Genomic DNA, 26,884 nt, shown 5'->3' with positions numbered 1-26,884 from the left:
GCTCCCCGCCCCTCCTGGTGGCGTCACCGCGCTGTGACGTGTCGCCCGGGCGGCTCGGCGGCGGCCGCCGGAAGCAGCAGGAGGTGGTGTGGGGCCGGCGCTGAGGCGGGTTCGTGCTGCCGGAGCGGTGCAGCGTCGGGGCGGCGGAGCTCCAGCCCCTTCCTTCCTTCCTCTCTCAGCTTCGCCTCGCCTCGCCTCACTGTGGCGGCGGTACAGATGAGCGCGGTCCGAGCGCCCGGTGGGCGGCCATCGGCCACCCCGGTGCCTACCTGCTTGCTTCTGCTGGGGCTGCTCCTGCCCGCCGCTGCCGCCGGCGGGGGGTGCGAGCTGGAGGCTGCGGTCGGCGGCGGTGGCCGGCGAGGGGGACGAGTAGGTGCCACCTCCTCTGGGGCGGAGACAGCGGCGGTTGTGACAGGTAACGGCTCCCGCGCGTGCTGCCGGCGGGGTGGTGGTGGGGGGAGCATCCCGCCGAGGGGGGCGGACACGAACGGGCGGACAGGCGCCTTCCTGCCGGGGCCCTGCGGTGCTCTGGGCCATCTCGCTCCTTTTCTCTTTTCCTTGCTCTGCAGAGGGCGCCGGTCCGGTCCGCAGGGGGTCCGGCTGCGGCACTGCGGTACTGCCCCGCCTGGCCCCTCCCCGGGACGGAGCCCGCCGCAGGATATGTGCAGGATCCTGTTGAATAGCGATATTGTTGGGATCCGGAGGCGCTGCTTCCGCGTCGGCTCCCGCGGTGCCGCCCGTGCGGGTGTCTCGGGCGCCGCCATCCACGGCCCTGGCCCGGAGCCGCCCGGCCGCCTCCCGCACCCGCGGGCCGCTGCCAGGAGGGGTGCCGGGCCCCCTCCGTGTGGGGAGGGGGCGGCGGCGGCCCCCGGGAGGAGGCTACGAGAGAGGAGGTGACCTCCCGCAGCTGGCTGTCCCCGAGCCCCCGTGCTGCGGAGCCCGAGGTGTTTATCCGGTGCTCTCGGAGGGGGTTAGTTCTCAGAAGTGCGGAAAGCTTTTTTCCCGTCACTTAATTCCTTCAGGAACATGTTTATTCTACTGTATTTAACGGCAAATGGTAACGCCTGCAGTTAAAAACAGGAGTGGCACTGAAACGTTTTAAATAGTCTAATTTCAGCAAGCTTTGACGGCTCTGAATTGCTTGTACACATTCTGAATGTATCTTGTAATGAATAGTAGGCATCTTTAGAATCTTCACTTAAGAAAATGGGATTTTTATCTCAGAAAATAGTCAAAAGCATTTAGAAGTTTGTCGTGTCTCATAATGTGCTTTTCAGAAAGCTCTCTAATTGGAGAGTATGGAACTTGGAAGAAAGAAACATACCCCTTCAGAATCAAAGTACCCTTCATTTCTTATCAGAGAAAACCTTCTGATGATGTTTGGAATAGTGTCGACTGAGCTAAAATTACTGGATTTTAGTGGGTGAAACGTGCATGGGTTTCTTCTCTCATGTAACACTTTAAAAACACGAGTTTAGATTAACAAAACTTCAGTGGTGTTTCTGAAATACCTCTGAGATGGAGGTGCAAGGCTATGTGAGCTAGCGATCTTGTTTGTGGACAGCATTTCTGCAATCTAAATTGTCTAATCTTTTGGCTTGCCATATAAACTAAGGAAGTTGGAACATCTGCAGTCTGAAGCAGCAGTCAAGCTTCCCAGGGGTGTTGTGAAAATGCTGTATTGGAACAGCGCTTTTCTTTTTTTTTCCTAGACCATAATTAATCTGGCTGTAGGTGGTATTAAACAGTTCTTGCTATGTATAGTGCTGATGCTGTCTGCATTCCACACTTAATCAGTTCTGATGTGTCAGTCTGTATGGAAAAAAAAGTGGTTTATTTTTATTTAGTTATATTTTATAGACTGTAAAAGTACAGAGATGCATGTCAGCTGTTGTGCTGTCTTTCCCACCCTCCTCCCCCAGCAGTGAACCTGGTGAAGAAATGCATTTATTTGAGAAATATAACATGTTACAGGTGCATTTATTGTGTTACACGATGGTTTGGTGTGGAAAATATGTATGGTTAAAAACCATCTTAGGATCAACTTTTTAGGAGATTTTTAACACAGTTCTGTGTTCATCCACTTGATAAATGTTGTGTTTCAGTTGATCTTGTCAGTTACCCTTTGCAAAGCTGGAAGAACCCTTGAAGGCTGGGAGAAAAACAGACATGCAGGGGGTGATTTTAGTGATATTATCTATCATTCTTTCCTTAAAAGATAAAACTTGCAGATCTGCAATTGAGTTAGGAAGGATTGCCAACACATCTGGAGAAGGATGAAATAAACTTTCAATTCAGTCATTTTGATAGGTTTGAGAAGTACAATCCAGAAGATAAAAAGCTGCTGAGTATATAATGCTGCTCTGGGAAGAGGCAAGCAGATGCTCAAGTAGAGGTGTATGGGCAGCACAGCTGCAGGGAATAATCCAGGAGGCCAAGTCAAAAATTGATGTGAATAAGCAACCTTATGCTGCTGGCAGAAGTAGGTGCTATCCTGTGATATACTGATCCAGTTTAAATTACAGAAGGCTTTTACTTTTTTTCGTTTTGATTGCACTTTTGTGTCTAGTCTTGAGTATTAAACTATCCAGAAAGTACAGAGAAAAGTACCAGTGTGGATTGAGAGGCTCAGAACCTGTGACTGATGAAAATAAAAAAAAAGTATTGATTTATTTTGGGGAGTGGGAGTTGAAAAGGCTGTAGGAGGGGTGTGTGCATGAGAAGCATATTGATATAAATTTTTCTTTTAAAATTTATCCATTTTATCTGGGGTTAAGATGTACGCTAAGAGGAAATGAATCGTAATAGTCGAGGTTTAGGTTAAACATAGGCTGGAAAGTTTTCACTATAACAGTCAAATTACATAGGTTGTTCAGCAAGTTCCTCTTATTGGGTTAGAGAAACTGGCAAAGGTAATCTAGACACTTGACAGAAGAAGGATGTACAATGAATTTTAGGACTTTCCTAAAGAGCCTGAAGTTCTATTCCTGCCATATTTCATCAGATATTCATGGATTTTCTTAATGGTTTATCTGGATTATCATTACTGATGTCGTTTGTTGTGAATATGCCTTTGTAATGGTAACTTATAAATGAGAGCTGTATATGTAACATCTGACACTGTGCTGAGTGTGTTTAGTTGCAGTGATGAAAATCAGATCAACAAAACTGTTTTCACAGGGTAGGAAACCAGTAAGCTATTTTCTGTTGATTCTGGCTCTGCTCCTTCACAGCTTAATTTGGTAGAAAGTTCTAAGGAACCTTCTGTTCTGAGCATCAAGATAACACTGGGTTTTCACATTAGTTTATTCATTGACTTTTAATTAAATTGCTTTGTAATCCTGGATAATTGAGGATTTTTGTTTAAAAGTCTAAATTTAGTACATGATCATGGGTTAATTTGGCTGCCTTTCAGGTGAGAGAGTGAACCTGAACCTGTATTTGGCTAATAAATATCTCTCAAATAATGGCTTATAATATTGAGCTAGACCATTTAAATTTGCTACACTGAATTTACTGAAGAAGCAATGGACAGCACAATGCAACCTTTTCCTGAATTGCTATTCAGGAAATAGTAATTCTTAATTTTTAAACTAATTTTTAATTTTTCAATGGGTTTCCATTCTGGAGCTTACCCATTATGCTAACGCTCTGAGCTCTTCAAATTAATTGGACTTTGGCATTTGAGAGGTGATGGTTTCAAGAAAACATGCATTTTTATCTGCAACTGCACAACTGGTTTAAGGCATTCTGATGTGGGTGGCTGTTGAAAAGTAGCTTTCTTCTTTGGAGTTAACCCCAGCTGGCCATGTGAGCAATATTGTTAGCACAGGGGAGCTAGTAGTAGGCATGCTCGTCCCAGTACTTGCAACCTGTGAGGAGGGGGGAGTTCCTGCTCTGTTTCTACTTTGTAGCCTGCTTCCCCTCAGTGTTGTGATGAGCCCTGTATGTTGCTTTAGCTTACAGGAATGTGAAAAGAAACACAGGAAATAGAAAACACTATAGATTTATTTATTTTTATGTATTTTTATTTAATCGGGATCTTTCCTGACATGCTTTCAGCTCTAGCGCCGCTGCAAAGAGGGAGGATGGGATTCTGCAGGTGGGGTCAGCACTGGGGAAGAAACGTGGTTTTAACACAATTGTCCATAGAGTTTCATCTCTTAAGCAACTGAAACTACAGTTGTGACCTTTTTGGGTTTGAATATAATCCATTTAGAAGTTAGTGGTTGTGTGTGAGACTTTATATATAGTGAACTAAATAGCCATCTGGCAATATTTTATCCCCTGTAGTGGATAAAGAGTGCAGTGATTTTGGTCACATAGCAGAATGATCTTTGCATAATTATTTTGGCATGCAATGCTTTCAAAAGATTGTGAGCTGTGAGGTTTCTGTTGCTTCCCTAGCAAACTGCTTTTCAAGGCTAGTAGATTTCTTTAGTGCAGAAAACAGCATTGCAGGCTTTTTTTTTTATTCCATTGCTTTGTTTCTACTTAAGCTCTTTCTTGATCTGGTCTTACTATTTCTGTTGGGAAGACAGAAGTTTCAAGTCCTTTCTCCATTAATGACTACTTCAAGCTGTCATTTACTTTCTGGTAGCATCTCAATGCAGTGATCTGTCCCTGGAATCTAATTAGTTTCTGCTCTGTTCTCAGTTTCATTAGGTTTTTAATTTCTTAGCATATTCTTTATTTTTAGTGATAGTAGGAGCCATCCAGCAAAAAAATCCTTGTGCAGCAAGGTTTCTTGTTTTTTATAGCTCAGTCAGAAGCTGTTGAATTGCCATAACTCCTAGATATAGCTAAAAAAAAAAAAAGCTGTAATTGGCTGGATTTGTAGAGTTTTATGAAACAAATATTAAAAACCAATCAGGAAAAATCTTGGCCTTTATGTAGCTCCCGTTCAGAGATAAGACCCTCAAGCAGTTGTAAGTTCCTTTGGCCATAGCTGAGTATTTTCGCTTTACAGCCTTCCAGTGTTTTAATTGTAACTCTTCAGTGCTTCTGCTAGTGTGTTTTGCACCTTCTGGTGTCCTGTGAGCTTTTTTCCTTAACCGTCAGCTTTACCTCTTATGAAGATTTCTTTTGTCTTGCTGTTGGGAATTACCCAGGCTGTTCAGCTGATATTTTCTTTTTCTTGTCTTACAGTAGTAGTCTGTAGCAGACTCTTTCTTAAAACCCCTCAGTGGCCTTCCCTGAGTTGTGTTTTTTTGACTCTGCATCATCCTTCATCAGCAATTTTTGTGTTGCCTCTTCAGCTATAAGCTTTCTGAAGACAGCTCTGCTTTTCTGGGGACCAGATTCTGGCTAGCTGGTCCTACGCACCTTGGTCATGACTCATTTTATTCTAACTAACCTCAGTGATACTGGTGTATCATAACTGGGTTGAGCTGCCATGTATTTGTTGGAGAACTGGAGCCAGTGACAGAGGCAGTTGATAAGATCTTCCATGATGACAGCATCACTGTCAAAACCGACTAAAAATGTTTTCTTGCCCCCCCCCCCTTTTTTTTTAATTTGCATAAAGAAAGCAATTTATATCCTTTTAGTTGATTTTTAGCTTGTGTGCTGTAACTTGTATGCTCTCTTTATATTTAATATATGTCCTCAGTCAGCGCTGGGGGAGAAAGCTAGGAAAATGACTGTTTTTCTATTAATTTTTAATGCATTGTCAAAACCTAAGAAGTCGAAAGTGTATTATTTTACATAAGAGTTGACTCTAGTGCAGAAATCCTGATGTATGAGAAGACTTCATTAGTCTTCATTAGGGATTAGTCCGTTATATCCTAGCTGTGAAACTGGCTCTTTGAAGTACAGGAACTTGTGGTGATTATCTGAACAAATATGGTATGTGTTAAGAGTAAATAACCATTATGTATCTTGTCCTAAAAAAAGCATATAAACATATTACAAACCAAGATGAGTTTCAGGTTATTACATAAGTTAGTGCTGTTCTGCCTTTGGATGCTACGAAGTCTCTTCTGTTACTATGGAAACTATCTTTGCATATCTGAAAGGGGGAGGGGGTGAATAAAATGATAATGTTAAAATTTAAAATCAACATAAACAGAATGTGATGATTGTCTGTGTACTATGAAATTTGCATTTGTTTACTTGATTTCTGCAGGCACTTTGAACTCTCTTAAGTTTGTTACTGTATCTTTAACCTTCCCCTAACCTTTTTTGGACTTTGCTCCTTTTTCCTTCCAATCCAAAAAGCATGGTATTTTTCAGAGACCTCTTAGATGAATCCTTAAATCTGTATAATGAAAAGTACTTCAGAGTTTTAACTAGAATGTGTCTTGGAAATTGAAGATGGTGTGGTTCTCAGAACAGTAAAGAATTTGAGGTAACAGCACTCTGTGTAGCAGAGCTGTTGTCACATTGGAGTCAGCAGAGTTTGAATTGGCAGGTAAGAACCACTGACCTTTTAAATCTCATTCCTGTGGTCTCTAGCAAAGATATCAGGAGAATATTTTGTCTCCATGCAGACAGTGTTATACTATTGCAGGTGACTCTTGCTTCTCTGGTGATTCCTGGATGCAGAGGTGGGAGGGAACTCGTCACTGTATTGCAAACCACAAGCATCACAACAAACTTTTGTAAATTGGAGTGGGTGCTGAGACTACTTGAATTATGCGCAGCTTTAGCATTTGCTGTAGCTCAGAATTTATAGGAATGCAGGGACAACTCTGATCCTTTTCTTCCAGGCAGTGCTTTCCTTGTCCTCCAGGCAGTGCTTTCAGTTTCCTATCTTTTCTCCTGAATCAGGAAGCAATTGAAGACTTGTCAGCAGCCCAGTCTGCTAGTACTGTAGCCAGTTACAATTTTAATACCTGTTTTTGTCTTTTTTTTTTTGTACTTTGTTTCTGTGCTTATTGTTCATTTGTAAGAAACTGTCCTCTGCTCAGCTTCTAGCACAGAGATTAGCAATAAACAGTAGTTTATTAGAACCTGTTTAAAGCTGTGTTTAAAAGCAAACAAACCTTGTGGTAGAGTAATAATTTAGACAAGATTTTGTTAACTAAAAACTTGATGAAGACATCTTGGATTTCTAAGATCTGTAGTTTCTCTTTAAAATGGGAAGCTTTCCATACGTGAAGGTGTGGTACGAATGCTCCTTCTCACTTTGTGGCTTAGAATAAAGCAAGGGGTTAGTTGTATGTAATCATTAAGCGCATGTAGTAATGTTACATAGCTAAAGGAATATTTTTTCTCAATTCTATCAGGTGACAGTGTGAACTAAATTAGTTAAAATTCAGAGTTTAATGTGTCACTTAGAAAGGAAATCTTCACACAAATGTTATGTTATTCTTAATAGTGAATAACTTCTCTAGGCTCCCATTGAGATTGGTCATCAGTAACTCCTAAATGTTCAGCTGTTCCCTCACTCTTCCCTCCCTGTGTGTAGCATTTGATGAATGAGGGAATGGCTTAATAAGTGGGTTTGTTTTTTGTTTTTTTTTTTTTTTTGTGTGTGTGGTTTTTTTTTTGGGGGTGTTTTTTTTTTTTTTTATTTCCTCTGTTTACCTGTGGAAATACGCTCGGTGAGCTTTGCTGAGAAATTAACAACATGACTTTTATCAATCTGCTGGATTTTTTGTTTGTCCCAACCATAGGCTCTTATTTGAAATGCATTTGTCCCTCCTACCTTCACTAGATGCAGTAAGCAGGTGAATTTTCTGTTTATATGCCTAGATCCAAAGCAAGTAGAGTAAGTCTTATGTTGTTTCTGTCTACTCTGGATATAACAAGCTTGATTAGTTTTTCCTCAATTTGATATGCTACCCACTATTTCAAGAGCAACTAGCAAGAAATATTATACTGGAAACAAATAAAACCACTCAAACCATGTAGTCTGTGATGATTTTGAAATAAATACCAAAGTTAATTATTCTGAGTAGAGGCCTCCTACTGTAGTTTTAATTATAAATTGTTGTATTAGATAGCTTCTTGCTGTAACGTAGTATACCTATATGAAAAAAACTGTTGGCTTAGGTTATTTTCATTATCTAAAGACTTAAAAATTATTTGGAAGTGAAAATCCAATTACTTTTTTATTGCTAAGTATTGCTTACTGGTTTGCCAAATTTGAAAATGAGACTATATAATATCATATAGCTCCAATACTTATACCATGATGTGTCAGGAAGGGAAAATATATTTATATCCTCTTCTACTTGTGATTTTTAGTTGCAAATGAAATGCATCAAGACAGCTCTGTCTTCCCCAGGGTGTATTTTTAATTTTTCTTTAAAAGACTTAACTTTGCCAGCACTTTCTTGAAACATGTCTGCCTTCATCTCTTCTCTCCTACCTGGTTCATTTTCCCTGAATGTATCTACTGAAACACTGCTGTCAGAGCCATAGAGGCTATTGCAGTTACTTTGGGAGCTGTGCAGTAATGTCAGGCTGCAGTAGAGGTAAGAGACAATGTGTTGGATTGCATTGACTTCAGTGTGTAAACCTATATTATGAATTCACCGGGATTTCATTTTAAGGCTGCATTTGAAGTAAGTTAGTATTTTGCTTTTGGTCATATGAAATTGCACTCCTGATAATTGGTCTTACTGTGGTTGTGTTGCAGGCAGTGGTATGAGACCTGTAGCTCTGCAGTCTTTGAAGGGTGTTGCTTTATTATTGGTTTAAACTGTCCTGCAGCAAGGGGTGGCTCTTCCTTTGTGCTTATTGCTTTCTCTCCTTCCCTGCCTACTCTGTGTGTGCCAGCTGCTACCTTAATGTTATAGTGGCTGGAGGTGAGTTAATCTGGGGTAACTGATTGAACTCAAAGTTGGTAGTAGTTTGGGTTTTTTTTTTTTTTTTTTCCAACGGGGTCAGTCCTTAAGTTCAGTGCAGTGCTGTGCAAGGGCATCTGTGAGAAGATAAGTGTTGGAGGAAGGTAGTATTAACTACTGTAGTAAAACCCATGCATACCAAGTAAATAGTGATTGAGGAAGGTAAGGGAGATTTAGCTATTCACAAAAACAAGTGTTTTACACAGATGTCACAAACTGTGCAGTTAAAAAATGACATTCAAAACTGGTAAGGAAATACTTCAGGAATCCATAAAATTTGTAGAGGGTAACTTTTAGATTAGCAGTAGAGCCAAGATTTTAGTAGGGTTTCTTGAAGAGATTAGTTATTGAAAATGATAGTAATTTAGGAATGAATTTTGGAGTAAAACCTTTGCTTCAGGAGTTAATTTGTTTTTTGCCAGTTGATTTATTGTAAGAGAGAGTTCATGTCTCAAAACTAAAATCACTTGCCTGGTGTAAATACTTACTTGTATAAAGTAAACCTGATGAAATGTGATTTTTATTAATACAAGATAATGAAGACACATCCCATTCTGACTCAGCTGTACATGTTTGAAAAAAAAAGTCAAGCAAGCACCTATCTGAGCTCTAAATGCACCCAGTTGACTACTTTTAAACTTTGTTATAAAGGAATCTAAGTAAAACTGGTTTGTTTACTTTATTAAATCAACATCCTTCCTAAGAAATTAAGCATATGTGGTGTATTTCTTTTTTTGTCACAAAAGCGCTCAGAAGCTTGTTTTATGTTGCCTCATGTCTATTTATAGTATCCTTTGAACACTAGTGAGGCTCTCATTTCTCTTGATGTTGACGAACGTAAGACTTCCTCATTTCAATGAAATGTACACAACCTTGGCTGTGATCAGGTCCACAGACATTGCTATTTTCTTGCATAAGACTGATAAGCAATCACAGGTAAAATATTATCCTGATGGGAAGGAAAAGGATGTGTCTTCATGGTACTAGGTAGTTACAAATGGAGCGTTATACTGTTCAACTTAGAAGAGAGTGGAAATTTGATGTATAGTGGGATGATGGAGGGGAACTTAACATAAACTGCTGTTGCCTGCAGAGATCTCAGATGGTATTTCATAATACTGTTTGACAAGGTGATGAGATGGTAGTGTCGAAGTGCAAAAAGTAGTGCGGGGAGAGAAAAGAGGAGGGAGCTTATTTTATTCAGTACTTTCATATCGTTAAGTGTATACTTGGGCTGGATTTAATGAAATATTTTGAGTTCTGATAAACTGTTAAATACAGTAGATTAATAAATAGATTTTGGGAGTAGATTTTTCTTTGGAAGAAGCCTGGTTGTTGGTCAGGAAGAAATACTACAAATTATGAAGAAAGGGAAGTAGTATACTAGTCGCTGTCCGTTGAAAGGATATGTAAAACTAGAAAAGATTTGAATAAACCTTGACAGTGTTTTTGTACATTCATTTTTGTGCATGAAAAGAAACTAGGACTTCTTGGATTTAAAAGATCTGCCCTGTGGTAATAGTTGTTCAGAAGAAAAATCCAGTAGTAGCTCTTCAGAAGCTAAATCCAATAGATGTTGGCAGTTGTGGTTTAGGACTTCAGCCTGTCTTCTTCCTCATGCATTTTAGTTGTTTGGTTCATTATCTGCTGGGGCAACTTGCTGACATTAACTAAGCAAAGGTCGAATGAACCTGGGGTTGGAAACAAGGAAAGCCAAGGAGGTGGAGGGAGGGAGGAATGGAGAAGCACTGTGGCAGCCAGGTGGGTTTCAGGTCTTTGAAGGTGATAGTGAGTATGCAGTAGACCTCTGTGAAATTGTGAGTATTAATTATAAAGGAGGCAACTGTGGGAACACTGGTAGTTATTTTCATGCTATGAGACCTGGGGCCATTTATTGAAAGTCAGAAGGTTTAAAAGTAGGTACTAGGTCGCCTCTGCCCTCTGCTTCCCATTTTCCTGGGGGAAGGGAAGAGCACACCTGTGTAAACAGGTAGAATTAAGCTGGGAAATGCATTGCAGTGGACTCTTGCAGACCAAGAGTGTGTTGTTATGGGGGAGAAAAAATTTCTTGCCATTACCCCTTGTATGGCACCATCTGGTGCTAACTAGTGCTGTGCAAGGTTGAAGTAGCTGGACACCTTAGAGTCGGTGCAGCCAATTCATATTTTTTTGCTAGCCTTCTGTGATGCTGCAAGGTACAGTTGTGTTGCTTGAGACAAGACGGTTTGGCAAAATACCTGCTGTTTTCCATTAGCATTTGATTTTTGTTTTTATGCAAATGTTTAAAGTGGCAGCTATCATAGAAAGAATAAGGGTAAAATGCTTAATAGAGAATGTTGTAATGCTGCAGTAAGCTGTGTCATAATTTATGTGGTTTTTGGGAGCTGTTAGTTGCAGGTTTTCAACTGAGGACTGGCAAAATTTTAGGTGGCACTAACTCAGTTTATAAATAGATTTTATTGAACTGTTATTCTGTTTATTTGTATTGTTTGCAGTCTCCTAAATGGTATCCTAGGCCTGAAATTTGTTTCCTGCCAGAAGTTAGTAAAGTTACAATAATGTTTTTGTTTTCTTGATTTATTTTTTTTTACCACTTATAGTTTTCTATGCCCAAAATGGTGTCAGCAGCAGATTAACTTTCTTACAGAAGCCAAAGAGCAAGACGGTAATTGTTTTGTTACACAAATAATTGCTTTTATTCTTTAAATATGAATGTAGTTGGTTCCTCATTTGAATAAATGTTTTTTAAGTTTTAGCACAAAAATTTTAATAAGTGTTTCTTTAATTCTGATAATTTGTTTTTCTGATACTGTGGTTTTTTATGTTTGTGAAATATGACTGTAGACAGAGGACTAAGCATACCAACTGAAAATGCTGAGTTTTCATTACTGTAATAGTGCTAACCTACTTAAAGTCTAGATTAGCACCTTGCTGTTTGTGATTAGAGAACCAGTCTTGTCTTTTACCTTCAGATCTGACTGTGGGTGAAGTAGAGATTTTAGGCAGCTGTAGTGTTTTAGGTAGTAGTGTGACAATTTTGAAGATCAATCAACCTGTCACTGAGGCTCAGTCTACCCAATTTGCTTTGGAAAATAGATTTTCACTCTTTCGGTGCTACCAGGCCAGTCTTATTTGCAGGATGTTGAAGATAACCTTAAATAACTTTTCAGACTTTGTGGCCTCCTGTTGGTATTTGCCCCCCCCCCCCCCCCGAAGATTTCTAAGGAATTTATTTCATTATTGGAATGAAAATGATTGTTTCACTGCTTCTCTTATGACTGTGAATACTTTAAGTGAAATTGTCTGGTCTTGCCAGGGGTTCTGCTCTGAAAAGTGACTGCAGAAAAGTTACATGAATGTGTCTAGTTCAGTTTGCCTTTTACAAATTTTGTTTTGTGTGCCCAATAAATATGACAGTGGAAGCAAAACACTGCTAATAGTAATAAGGATATTTTGCGCATGAAAAGTAAGAAGTGTGGTGTTCAAAAGAGTGAAAGTTCGGCTTGCTTTCCAAGTCCATGCTGTATTTTCAGTGGTCATAAAAGATAAGCTTTATTCTGGTCTGTTTATTGGGAGTGTATTAAGAGACCTATTAGAAGCAGGAAGGAGTGTGTATTTCACTATCAAGACAGAGGTATGATTATGTTTTCCTTGGCAAAGTTTTGCATTTAGAATTTGAGAAGACAGATTTAAATATGAAGTTCTTTGTTGCTTTCTGCGCATAATCTTAGTATTGGGAGCATGAACTGTAAACTACTGTGGAAAACAACAACATATGTCCCGGGATCACCACAGAGGCTGCCATTTGTACAGAGAGCTCCTTTTGTTGGTTAGGTAGTAAATTTCACATCAGAACTTGAATATAGTGTTCTGTATTGTGTGGAACTAATGCATGTAAAGCATTTCTTGTAGGTATTTTACTTAACCCCAGGGTTGTTGGATACCTAGTAGAGAGCATACTTCCTGGATATTAATGTTAGCATGTGAAATAAATGTAAATTGGAGCTATAGTAGAGGGTGAATTGTGATGTTCATACTGTTGTCAAGTACAGGTGCCAACAGTTATAATAAATTTCTCACAGTATTGCAGTTTCAGTGCTAGGGCAACGTAAATACTGTACTTTGCATCTTGTCCAAGAGTTAAGTAGCTTGTTATATTTTCATGAATAATGAATCTTTGGCTCTGACACGGTGACTTGTTTTGTGAAATAGCCTCACCTTATGGTCTCAGATTTCTCACTTAAGAATGTTTTGAAACTGGCTTCCTCTTTGGCCTACCTCAGACTTCTGCTAAACACAGATTATTTCAGATAGGAAGTTTTAGTTAAGTGGTTTGGTAAATAGGCAAAGCCACTGAATTTTACTGATTGCATGTTAGTAATTTTCTGTTTACTGATTGAAATAGATACGAAGTTTAGTTGTAATGAAAGCAACCTCAATTATTTCTTTCCTAAGATAATTTGATATACCTAGGTATCTGAATGTGGGTTAAATATTTCTACTATCAGAAATTCTATTTTATTTTTTTAAGGTGTCATCATCCAAAGATGACTTTCAGGTTTCCTCCAGCTCATGTCCGGTTGTCATACTTTCAGAGGGAATGAGCAAATAAAGATTTTGCATTTGGCAGGGCAGGCAGAAAGCTTTGCTGCTGGCTGCAGTGCTGCTCCAAGAAGCAGTTGATGCATGTGGGATGGCTAGTGGTGGGGTGCAGGGCCCCAGCGTGGGGAGAAACAGCCAGTCCCAGTAGGACCTGTTGCTGCTTATGCTGGAGTTTTCCAGCAGTGAGCCTGCTTCCTTCTGCTTGGCTGTTGCTCATGCCAAGGGTATTGTTGTTATCCTGGACTCTGAGAATGCAGCATAGCATCATTTGGGAGCTGGTGCTTCAGACCATGCAAACTTCAAGATGTGTCAGGGAAAAGCTTACTTGGGTAGCAATTACTGTGCACAGTTTTCTGCTTCACCTGTTCATTATTTTCATTTGTTGTTTAACACTGCTGAGTTTGTAGGGCTCTGACATGTTCAAGTGCATACCCATGGTGTTACTTGATCAGCAGCTTTAAGGATGGGATTAATTTCACATTTCTGGGGATGTCAGCATCTGAGCTAGTCTGGGCTCCTATAACAGAATAAACTTCTTTTACCATGATGTAGAAAGTGCTGTCTGAAGATGTGGATCACACTCTGCTCACTATGTCAGATTTCTGTTGAGTGTTTAGGTATAAGCTAACTTAAAAAGTTTAGATGTACTTTCAGATATACTTTTTGAGTCACATGTATGTTTGCCACGTTTCTTTAATGTGTTTATTTTTTTCTTTGAATGCTACAGAATGAGTAATCACTGCTCAGGTTGGATATTAATTTGGTGTTTATGTTCACAGTGCTTTTTAAGTGCACTTAAGATTTGTTTTCTATGTCATTTAGCTTTAAAATGTTGCAGGATTAGGTTTCAGCCAATTGGTAATACTACCTAGGAGCTGTAATTAATGTTATTTAGGGGAGGAGAAGTGGTGGTAGCTCCTTCTTCCCACCTTTGATAGCCTTGGTAGCCATATTTTCAGGTTTGAGACTTCTTAGTAGATTACTTTTTTGCTGGAGAGGATGATCTATTACAGAATTCACTTGAGCTTTTTAACTTTTAAAGACTTCATCGGAATGGTTGGGTAGAAGTGTTAGAAGTTTTTTTTTTTTTTTTCCAATTTATTTTTTTTATATGCAGTGTTTGAAAATGTATCTTGTAAGATTCTTTTAAATATCTGTTGAGTCATGCTGTTGCATTTGCCTTGCCTTGCTTCGCCTCGCCTCCTCCACCCCAGCATGTTTTGGATGTTATGGTTATGTACCCCAACCTCCTTAACAGGCCTTCTCACCTCATTTCATTCACCACTTATTTTTTTGCTCCATAGTGGAAAGTAGTACTGAAAAGCTAAATACAACCATTTTGTATTGGTAAGCTTTTTATGAAGGAATTGTGTGCGTTTTGTAAAATGCTGATTAAAGCAGCACATTGCTGAAAATGCCACGTGGGTCATGGAAGGAATTTCTGTGCTTTGCTAATTTTCGAGTATAAGGTGCTCAGCTGGTTTTAGACCTATCTGCCTGTATTTATAAGGAGTAAATCAGAAGTAGAGAGTAGACTGCCATCAGTTAATATCATTCTAAAACTCTTAAATATTTTAGATCTGTAGATAAGGCTAAAGCACAGCTATGGAAAAAGGAAAGAACAATTCCACCTCTGCGTTAATTGCATCTGAGAACTTCAAGTAACACTTTGTACTTCATATCAGAATGTTGTGCTAAATTAGAAATTGTGATATCCTCGCCCACAATTGTTCAGTATCATGCAACTGTGATTGGTTTAGTCACAAGCAGAATACTGGCCTGCCTACTCTGTCTTTGCAAGCTACCGTAGCATTGGATTTGCTCTTCGTGGTTCATTACTATTCATACATGTTCTGCAGTAGGAAGGATGAGAGTTGTGGGCAGTGTCATTTTTCTGATGGCATAGGCTTGTCTTTGAAAAGTACAGAAATGCAGAGAAAACCCAAAATCTTCAAGAATGTTTGGTGACACATAATTTGCAGCTTGTTAGGAGACTAGAGTTGTCCTGTGTTTGAGGATCTTTCAGTAGTAGTTCAGAACATCTGATAGGAGTCTGAGTTGCTGTACCCTTTTTGGACTAACACTGAAATTTGCAGACAGCTCTTACATGTTACATCTGACTAAAGCAGGTTATAACAAATCAACATTTATACCCAAGTTCTGCACTGTACTTTAAGCACAGCTGAATGTTTCATGTAATTAAGGTTTCTAGAAATCTGCAGTGTAACTCTTTATATGCAAATATTTTAATAACTAAATAATATACTTAAAAATAGTGATTTGTCTTGCATAGATTGACTTACTTTGTCATGTAATTATTTAAATTAATATATTTTATCCTTGGGCAGAACTCTGGCTTTGGATGTCTGTTCAACATTAACTTCAGTTTTGGTAACACCTGTTAATTACCTCCTCAGGTGAATGTCCAGCGGAACTTGCTAAAGAATGTGTTCAAAAGAAAACACAAGCAAACAAGAAACCCCTGTGTAGCTTTTGCTTTTATGTTGCTTATAGGGTGGTTCAGTTCAAATAGGGGATGAATGATATGAGGGTGAATACCTGAGAAATCTGGAGTTTGTTCTCAATAAATATTATGCAAAGCCATTTAGGTAAGGCATTATTACTGTCTGAATTTTTGATTTTCTGTGCAATTAATGAATGTCTATATCACTGCATTCAGAGTTTATGGTTGACCTAAGACTTAATGTTGGGAATGGTTTTTGTGTTCGGTCTAACACAATATATGCAGAAGGACCTTTATATGTGGTATAAAAGTGTTAATATGTCCTCTGACCTGTGGCCTTGTGTAAAGTGATTCTAATACATAACTGAATGTTCCTTGACTATGAAATAATCCATAGTTAAAAGTAGCTGTCAGCAAAAGGTGTGTCAAAATTAATTCCTCCATTCTGTTCATCCACTTCCTTGGCATAATGCTTAATGTCGCAACCAGCTGTCACTGTTGCCCAACCAGATTGTATAAAGAAGAGAAGAAATGAGAAAATCAGGGTCAAGTAAGAGAAACTAAAGAGAGGAATGCCAGTATGGCCTCATGAACGTTCAACAGGAGATGGATGCTGGCTGCACTTGGGAGAGAAACTAAATAAAAGTTGACAGTGGAATGAGAGATGGGCCAGAGGGAAGCTCTGTCAAGGGAGGGTAGCAAAGAATGAGCATGCTGCACAATGCATTGTAAAAATGCTGGATCTGTCTAGGGAAAAAAAATTCAAAAATACCTTGGCATTGATGGCATTTAGACATTCAAGTCATTAGGATAGCAGTGGTGACAGATTTGTTTTGTATAGTGTTTAAAGGGTTGCATACACAGTTCCCAGCAGTAAACAAGCTGGGGAAGCTGGGAAATGTTTCTTAGGATTATTCCTTGTGTCTCATTTTTTTTGTGTGTTTGTTCATATACATAAACAATATTTTGTCATAGCTGTTTAAGAAACGAGCATAAAGCAAACCAGAAATGCTAAATTAAGACATCTTTTATGTGGTTTATTTTTGTTTGAGAAATTTGGTGATTCTGAAATTTTCCACTCTGAGGGTGCCTGGCAGGTTACAGTGTGTATTCGTTATTCCACTCATGGCCTATCCTTTTGCATTCTTCTGTTCCATGACTGGAATTGTTAGCTAAGTCACTGATAAAGCACCTTTTGTTTTTAGGGTAGGGTTTAATAATTGGTTTGTTTTCTTTTTAAAAAACTTGGTTTAGCAGAATTTGTGTAAGTGTATGCATGAGAATTGTCCAGAATGAGTAGTACTGAAGTTATGCTACTGGAAATCCTCAAGGGGTTTATTTTTTCACTTTTCTGTAAGTAATTTAGCCTTACTTATGAGTACTTCTTTTCTTCCAAAGACTTGGGTAAGAGACGAGGAGGATTTTTTGTATACATGTATCATACATTATTGTATTATGTATTATGTATCATACATTATTGTATTGTATCATTACATTATGTATTATGTATCATACATTATTGTATTATGGAATCAAATTTTAGATGTGATTGTAGATCTTGACAGACCACTGAAATGTTGTATTTGGAACAAAGTGATCTTGGCAAATATTTTTACTGCTTTAATAAAAGAACAAACTTACTTGCATTTCTACAGAGCATATCACTGTAGCCTGCTATTCAGAACCATGGCTCTCTTAGACACCAACTGATGCTGCTATTCATGAATATGCTTTTAAGCATATCGTTGTGTGCTTCTCCCCTCCCTCACTGATCCAGAAGTGACTGGTTAAAACCTTCTTTAAGAACATAACTGTTATCTTACAAAATTGGAAAAGCAGCTTATCTGGTATCTTGGAATAACTGCCTACCTGGGATTGAGAAAAGGATACCACTAGAAGTATAGTGCATAGCTGAAGCACAGTGATTCAGTATAACTCTTCCTAACAAAATACATTTACTAGTTGCCGTACGTCCTGAAGTGTGAAGACTTGTTTCAGACTGCCTGATTTTTATCTTGCCTAATACAAACATGGCTTTATGTTCCATCATGTAAATCTCATTTGGAAAAGTTTGGTGTGTTGGACATGATGATCAGTAGAACTCACTGTCATAACTGTCTTACACCATGTAAAGGCTTCCCCCCCCCCCTTTTTTTTTTTTTGAGCTAGAAGCTAAAATACTGTCGTTATGACTTAATTTTCTCTACTTTTTTTTATCAAATGTCTTTTGCATATAAATATCTCTCCTTCCATTCTTTGGAATTATGCCCATTCTGTTTGGAGATGAGCGAAACAGCACATGGTACTCAATCAGGGAAGGTGTAATTACTTCTTTCTCTGTTTAGTAAGTTCTAATAGCTACTTATTAAACAGATAATGGAGTTAACACCAATTAGTAATCTTTCTCGTAAAAAATTCTCCACTAAAACATTCCAATGTGTATAATAACCTCAGGTGAACTACTGTGCAGATCAGCAATGGTCAGTTTTTCTGTGCCTTCCTCTCCGCATCTCCCTGTCCACAGGTCATGCTTGGATTTTTCTTCAAGTTGTCATAGATGGCATTTGTTGTTAACACACTTTGCCAACAGCAAGATTACATATGAAGGAAGAATAGTTATGCTTGATATAATTTCTGCAATTAAATTTGTAGCTATTCTGCCCTGATGCAGAAAAAGAGAGGTTTTAATTTTTGTTTTGGGTATCAACTGCCTGGGTGTAAGCCTCTGAGTATAAATAATTTGTCCCATACATTGTGTTCAGTATTGCTCTGCATTTGTATCCTGTTTCTCAAAAGTTGTCTTTTGTTTGGTTTCACATGCTATACCATCTCTTCTATTGAGTACAACAGCTTATGAAAATAATGTTGTACAATTTACTGGCTGTTGAATTTGTCTTCAGGTAAAATACTAGATTACCTTCAAGAAACAAAGTCAGCGTTTTCCAGACAATTGAATGTAGCTCTTTTTCTTCTGGAACATATTTATGCAATATTTACTGTATTGATAAGGAAAGAGAAAACCTAAGTTACTCTGGTAAGGCAAGTAAAAGGAAGGCATTAAGGGGAAGTGCAGTTTTTCCTTCTTTGGTAGACTTTTTGTGTTAAAAAGCAAAGAAATGGAGGCCATTTGATCAGGAACTCAGTGGCTCTGTGTGACCAAACTTTTCTGTGGATCCAAACTGAAACGAACAAGGGAAAATTTTCTTGCTTTCTGCTAATGAAATGTTTTACCTACCAAGGGATGAATATTATCGCCTTCTTTGGAGTAGCTCCTACTAAGAAGCAACATTTTATTTACATATTATGTCAATTTATGTATTGTGCATGTTTATGCACGAATCTTCTTCAGTAGTGTTGCTTAGATTCTAGCTAGTTACAGTATCTTCAACGCAGTATGTAATTACAGGACTATTGCTTCCTTCAGTTTCATTGCATTTCTTGTCTCTCTTCAGTTCCCTAACAGGGAGAAATTATCTTAAAAAAAAACCAACCAAAACCCCAAACCCACAACAACAGCAAGAAAAAAACCTAAGAGAAATCAAAACCAGCCACATATAAATATGTTTTCATTGTGCGAAAATGAAATCCTGTTGCTTCTTGGAAAAAAACAGGACAAATAGGGAAACCAAAATGCTTACTTTTTTTTGTTTGTTTGTTTGTTTGCTTGCTTGTTTTTGTTGTTTTATTGTGATCTATTTTGTTTATTGGGTTCTAGGTGGGATAAACAGGTGGCAAGACTTTGCTGTACTAAATATTTCTGCAGCTTTTTCAAATCATGCTATTTTCCTGGCTGTGTACGGAGCATGCAAAACCACAGGCTGGTGGTTCTAGTCATAGACTGCTCAGTGATGTGCTACAAGTGACTGTTTGCTTTGCAAGTCCTGCCTGAGGTGTGTGCAAGCTGAGTTAAATATTTGCACCCATACAGAAAATCTCAAGACTGGCTTATTAAATCAGCTTTCTGTTTTTTTCCTAATTAGATAATGACATACCACAGAGGCTGCAGCTTCAGCTGGTGCTCAGCTTGTGCTTCAGTTTGCTCTTTATTCTCATGTAAGGGACCTTGAGATGGCTGGGCAGTGTAGCTTCGATCAGGACGGGGAAGATGCTAATGAAAAGAGAGGTTTTTTGAGTCAGTTTGCAATGTCAAAGGCGACAGGAAGACAAGATGCAGCAGACATGGCTGAATGTTTGGCCTGATTTCCTTGTTTCTCTTTGAAACCTCTCCAAGGCGTGGCTTCTATCAGCTGCATCTTCATGTGGGTGGATAATTCTCTAGAATGCAGAAATGGATTAATCAGACTAGTGTGCAGTGTGCAGGCAGAGCTGGGTGGCACTGGGAGGTTTGGATCAAGGTGCTGGGGGTAACTGGGCAAATTCTGGGCTCTGTGTGTTTTTGAAGGAAAATGTAACAGGAAACGGTTGTCCAAGTTTCTTATTTTAAAATTGCCATCGGGCTAAACTTGGACAAGGTTGAAACCCGCTCTCAAATTCATCCTCCCTTTCGGGTTTCACTGGGCCACTGTGGGTGTTTTTCTTAGTAGGTCAATGGGCCTGTGCTCAATTATTGGTATGTGAACTTGGTATATGTTATTGTAATTTATGTAGTAATTTTTATGGGATTAAAAATAAATATATTGTGAGAAAAAGTAGGTCTTCAGAGCCTATTTGTTTCAAGATGTCCCTATGAAAAACTGCAGCCAAGATCCTGCATGTCTTCATTGTAATTTTATCTGGTTGCTTGTTTTTTGTTACTTTGGATATCTTTTTTTCAGCGGTTATGTATGCACTTATTTGTTCTCATGAGTATACTTTTCTGTGCTTTCATAGTAGTATGCAATTCTGAAAAATGCTGATCGAATTTGAAAAGTGCAAGTGGATATTTAAGCACATAAAAGATTATCTCCTTTTTATGGAAGCCCATACCCTTTTACTGTCTCAATTTTTTGGTGTCCTTTCACATTGGCCTGCAGGTAGAAAGCGATTTCAGGTAAGAAAAGGATGTGTTTGTGTTCATTTAAGGATTTTTTTTTTTTTTTTTAAAGCATATATATGATGTTTCATAGTCTACAGAATGGGCAAGAATTACTTACAATTTGTTTTTTCAACAAATGGTTAGTGTAAAATTACTTGAAAACACGTGTTCTGGAGCTGGATATTTCATTTGTCAGCTCACTGAGCTACGTTTCTGAATTTCTTCTGTTCATTTGACCTTTCATAGATTGGCACACTTAAATGGTGATGAAAGGAATGATTTTTTTCAAGGCAGTGCTTTGGTAGCAACGTAGGATTCAATTTTTAGTAATGCAGATTTTTTTTTTTTTTTTTTTGTCTCTGCAGGTATTTGTAGAATTCTGTTGTCATTTGAAAGAATGTGCTTGGCTCTCAACTGTTAAGACTTTTTTTTTTTTCGTTTGACAGTTTCTGTAATTTTTTGGCATTCTATACTTGGAATAGTTGTTACTTAATTTTTACCTCAGTCTAGTAATCTTGTTGTATTGTCTGGCTTTAAAATAATAGTGTAATATTTACTGGAATTGCTGAGTTAAGAGAATTCTATTCTATTAATCAGGTTTTATCCAACAGGTAATCCTTTGTAAGGGATCAGTAAATCTTGTATGAAACATTGGAATTTAAAGAACTCCAGTATTTAAGTTTGTTTATTAAAACTTACGTTGAAATAATGACACTTCTTTATTTTCTTTTTTTTTTCTAAAAAAGAACAAGGGAGCTTTTATACAGTGCACAGATTAAATTTACTGCAGTAATTTGCATTACCTGCTGCTGCCTTAATTCTCAAAACTTGTACATAAAAAAAAAAAAAAGAAGGCTCCATGAAACTTGCAGTTGTCAACACCAGTAAATTAAATAATGTTTGGTACATTGATTTTTTTTTTTTTTTTTTTTTTTTTTTTACATGTCAGTTTGCTGCTTGAGACTGTTTAAATCCTGTCACTTAAAAATGTTAATAGTCTTACTCTGCTTACTAGGTAAGCTATTCCTGGCAAGTGTTAGAGAAAAGGTTTTGGTTAATTGCGTTAAAGCCCACCTTTCAATAAATAATGCTCAAGTTTAGTCTGCAGTTACATGGAACAGCTGATGCTGTTCAGAAAAGGCTGGAATGATTTCTCGTTAGTGTGTTCTGTTTTAAGCCATGAATTTGCTTCAGGGTTTGCACCTTCTGTAAGGTGCTTCCGTGAGTAGTTACAGAAATGAACTCTGAGCTCAATATTTTTTCCTGTTGAGGTAGAACTTCTTTCAGTTTGAGACCTGAGCTCTATTGGAGCAGATTTGAGTACCTTTTCAGGGTGTTGCTTGTATTAATTCTTCATATCTCCTTAATTTCACTTCAGTTTATCTGGTTTTGGTTGCTTCTCTGTATTAGTGTATTTTATATATGCAATAATTTCTGCAGATTTCCAGTCAAAATATGGGTAAAGCCTAAGGTTACAAATAATTATTTTTTGCTGATATGTTGAGTGTTTTTGTAAGGTATTTTTGTTATAGTGCCATAAGTAGTTCAATAAAACTAATGCTTTACTATCTCATCTCCTTTTCTGCTGTTTCTGCACTCTTAACTTTACCTTCCCCCTGCTGTTGACTGCAGTTTAGCTAACAGCATCTTGAATCTTATTTTTGATCAAGATTGCAGTTGTAGTGCAGTAACTTATGTAACACTTTTTCATAAATTACTTTTTCTGCTTATAAAAACAGTGAAAGCATTTTGAAACAACCCTGTCTTCCACTCTTCTGCATATGAAAAATAACCCTTCTCAGAATCTTTAGCTTTAAACTTGTGTAAGCCGTTAAAACTTTTTTTTTTTTTTAATGTATTTATCCCAGGAGAATCTCAATTTTTAAATTGCTGAAAAGAAAACTGAGGCTTCTGTGAAAACAATGCTGAATCTTATTGGAGCTTTAGAAAATTTACAGTGTGAGAAAGTTTCTTTGCTTTAGCCATGGTACAGAGGTGTAGAATTTCACAATAGATAGCTCACTTGAAAGTGCAGGTTGTCATTTATTTAGAGCTAGACATGGCCATGTAAAATATAATTTTAGCATTTTTGCATTTATAATGTTATGTGTCTAAAATGTCTCCTAAGTGAAAGTATTTCTTATGGAACTACATGATGGAAGGCAATGTTTTACAACACAGCATGGCTTAAAAAAACCTCATTCTTGAACAAACGCCTATTTTAGTTGTGATGAATTCTTTCTTCTGAATGGTTATCACCCTGTTTTCAAGCTCTGGGCTTGTACTGCGTACCAGTTCTTTACACTCTGTTCTCTTTATTGTTTTTCAGCATGGCTTAAGTACTGCTGAAACTCCCTTTCTCCATCATATACAATGTGTTCATTTAAATTGATGGGATGGTAAAACCAGATTTTGCTAAGGTGTTCCTAGAGGAGAAGTTCATTTGTATACATGCGTATAAACACTGTTTACTATTCACATGAGAAATAGATATGCACATTGAATGGCAGTAAATTCTGCACAGATGTCAGTGCTGTAAGACCCCATGTGGGATCTGATTGGGATTTTCCAAGGGCTTCTTCAGCCTTGCCTTGTTCATTTTTCTTTCACCATTAGATATTTACATGATACTTTGGGTTGCAAATGTGGTAGGTCAGCAACTTCTTCACACAGCATGATTCCTGTGGGCATTCTAGGAACTTACAACAAGGATACAATTAATATTTCATAAACATGACTACTGGTATTATATTTGTATTTGTGAATTGGAACAATTGTCATTATACTAGAATCTGCTTTTCAGAAGAGATGGTAGAGATGCTAATTGGAAAGGACCAGTGGATGTCAAGCTTGTGCTTTGAGTGAGAATCATAGAATCATAGAATAGGTAGGGTTGGAAAGGACCTCAAGATCATCTAGTTCCAACCCCCCTGCCATGGGCACGGACACCTCACACTAAACCATCCCACACAAGGCTTCATCCAACCTCGCCTTGAACACCGCCAGGGATGGAGCACTCACAACCTCCCTGGGCAACCGATTCCAGTGTCTCACCACCCTAACAGGAAAGAATTTCCTCCTTATAACCAATCTAAACTTCCCCTGTTTAAGTTTTAACCCGTTACCCCTTGTCCTGTCACTACAGTCCCTGATGAAGAGTCCCTCCCCAGCATCCCTGTAGGCCCCCTTCAGGTACTGGAAGGCTGCTGTTAGGTCCCCACGCAGCCTTGTCTTCTCCAGGCTGAACAGCCCCAACTTCCTCAGCCTGTCTTCATACGGGAGGTGCTCCAGTCCCCTGATCATCCTCGTGGCCCTCCTCTGGACTTGTTCCAGCAGTTCCATGTCCTTTTTATGTTGAGGACACCAGAACTGCACACAATACTCCAGGTGAGGTCTCACAAGAGCAGAGTAGAGGGGCAGGATCACCTCCTTCGACCTGTTGGTCACGCTCTTTTTGATGCAGCCCAGGATACGGTTGGCTTTCTGGGCTGCGAGCGCACACTGCCGGCTCATGTTCATTTTCTCATCGACCAGCACCCCCAAGTCCTTCTCTGCAGGGTCACTCAGTCTCTTCTTTGCCCAACCTGTAGCTGTGCCTGGGATTGCTCCGACCCAGGTGCAGGACCTTGCACTTGTCATGGTTGAACTTCATGAGGCTGGCATCAGCCCACCTCACGAGAGTGTCAAGGTCCCTCTGGATGGCATCCCTTCCCTCCAGCATATCAACCAGACCACACAGCTTGGTGTCATCGGCAAACTTGCTGAGGGCACACTCAATCCCACTGTCCATGTCAGCGATGAAGATGTTCAACAAGACCGGTGCCAACACTGATCCCTGAGGGACACCACTCGTTACCGGTCTCCAGCCGGACATTGAGCCATTGACCACAACTCTTTGTGTGCGGCCATCCAGCCAGTTCTTTATCCACCGAGTGGTCCATCCATCAAATTGATATCTCTCCAATTTAGAGAGAAGGATGTCGTGTGGGACAGTGTCAAATGCTTTGCACAAGTCCAGGTAGATGACATCAACAGCTTTACCCTTGTCCATCAGTTCTGTAGCCCCATCATAGAAGGCCACCAAATTGGTGAGGCAGGATTTCCCCTTAGTGAAGCCATGCTGGCTGTCACCAAGCACCTTGTTGTTTTTCATGTGCCTTAGCATGCCTTCCAGGAGAATGTGCTCCAAGATTTTACCAGACACAGAGGTGAGACTGACTGGTCTGTAATTCCCCGGGTCTTCCATTTTCCCCTTCTTGAAAATAGGGGTTATATTTCCCTTTTTCCAGTCCTTGGGAATTTCACCTGACTGCCATGATTTTTCAAATATGATGGCCAGTGGCTTAGCAACTTCATTCGCCAGCTCCTTCAGGACCCGCAGATGGATTTCATCAGGTCCCACGGACTTGTGCGCGTTCAGATTTTTAAGATGGTCTCGAACCAGATCCTCTCCTACAGTGGACCCAAGGTCTTCATTCTCACAGTCCCTGCGTTTACCTTCTAAGACCTGGGTGGTGCAGTCAGAGCCGTTGCCAGTGAAGACCGAGGCAAAGAAGTCATTCAGAACCTCAGCCTTTTCCAAATCCTGTGTAGCCAGTTCTCCCGAGAGCTTCCTCAGGGGGCCTATGTTGTCCCTAGTCTGTTTTTTTTTTTTTTGTTTGCTATGTACCTGTAGAATCCCTTCCTGTTATCCTTAACATCCTTGGCTAGGTTTAATTCTAACTGGGCCTTAGCCTTCCTAACCCGCTCCCCAGCTTCCCGGACAACATCCCTGTACTCTACCCAGGCCTCCTGTCCTTGCTTCCAGTTTTTATAAGCCTCTTTTTTCCTTTGAATTTTCCTCAGCAGCTCCTTGTCCATCCAAGGAGGTCTCCTGGCCCTTCTGCCACACTTCCTTCTAGTTGGGATGCAGCACTCCTGAGCTTGTAGCAGGTGATCCTTGAATATCAACCAACAGTCTTGGGCCCCCCTGCCCTCCAGGGCTATATCCCATGGAACCTTACTAAGCAGGCTCCTGAAGAGGCCAAAGTCTGCTCTTTTGAAGTTCAGGGCAGTGAGCTTGCTGCACGCTCTTCTCACTGTCCTGGGGATCTCAAATTCGACCATCTTGTGATCACTGCATCCAAGGCTGCCCTGGAGTACCACATTCTCAACAAGCCCTTACCTGTTGGTGAGCACGAGGTCAAGCATGGCACCTCTCCTTGTTGGCTCCTGTGTTACTTGCAGAAGGAAGTTGTCTTCCACACAATCGAGGAATCTTCTGGATTGCTTGTGCCGTGCAGTGCCATCGTTCCAACAGATGTCAGGGTGGTTGAAATCCCCCATGAGAACAAGGGCTTGCGAGCGTGAGGCTTTTCCTATCTGTCTGTAGAGTGCTTCAACCACAGGTTCACCTTGATCAGCCGGTCTGTAACAGATCCCCACAGTAATGTCCCCCATCACTGTTTTCCCTTTAACTCTGACCCACAAACTCTCTGTTAACTGCTCACCTGCCCCCAGACAGAGTTCCATACTCTCCAGCCTATCCCTAACATAAAGGGCAACTCCCCCTCCCCGCCTGTCAGGCCTGTCTTTTCTAAAGAGCCTGTAACCTTCCATTCCAACACTCCAGTCACAGGAGCCATCCCACCATGTTTCTGTGATATCACAGAATATATCACCATTGCAGAATATATCACCATTGCAGGGTCTGGTCATCTGGTCAGCTCCTGAAAGCCTCTAAAGGTGAAGACTCCACATGCTCAGCAGCATGACATAGTACTGCAATGCCATCATAGCAAAAAAAGGTTTCCTGGTGTACAACTTGATGCTCCCAGTCCATAATTTAACTGTTGGCACATGATATATTTTCTGCTCCTGTTGATGAGGGGAGTTGCCATCTGCTGCCAAGTAGTTAATTGCAAGCTACTGTTAGATCACTTTAGCCTTTCCTCTTTCAAGAACCTAAACAAGCCCAGCTTTCTGATCTTCTTGTGATTATGTAGGATCAAACCTTTGTTTTTTTTGTAATCCCAATCAAATAGAACAAGTTCATTAAGCACAAGATTT

The 26,884-nt window shown here is 39.6% G+C and overlaps 1 protein-coding gene across 4 annotated transcripts in view; it reads left to right on the top strand.

Annotated features, from left to right (window-relative positions):
• The first annotated feature begins 189 nt into the window (after positions 1–189).
• STIM2 (stromal interaction molecule 2) overlaps positions 190–26,884 on the top strand; it is a 71,800-nt gene continuing 45,105 nt past the window's right edge. For 2 of the 4 annotated variants that reach the window (XM_065699389.1, XM_065699415.1), the window contains exon 1: positions 190–415. In XM_065699389.1, the coding sequence (XP_065555461.1) occupies positions 217–415 (199 nt within the window). In that variant the 5' untranslated portion in view covers positions 190–216. The remainder of the gene's footprint in view (positions 416–26,884) is intronic. The other 2 variants (XM_065699422.1, XM_065699405.1) reach the window with 2 other exon arrangements.

The sequence above is a fragment of the Lathamus discolor genome, chromosome 1 (assembly GCF_037157495.1).
Source record: "Lathamus discolor isolate bLatDis1 chromosome 1, bLatDis1.hap1, whole genome shotgun sequence".
NCBI lineage: Eukaryota > Metazoa > Chordata > Aves > Psittaciformes > Psittacidae > Lathamus > Lathamus discolor.
The sequence above is the reverse complement of the archived record's forward strand: the minus strand, read 5'-3'. Positions and strand labels throughout refer to the sequence as shown.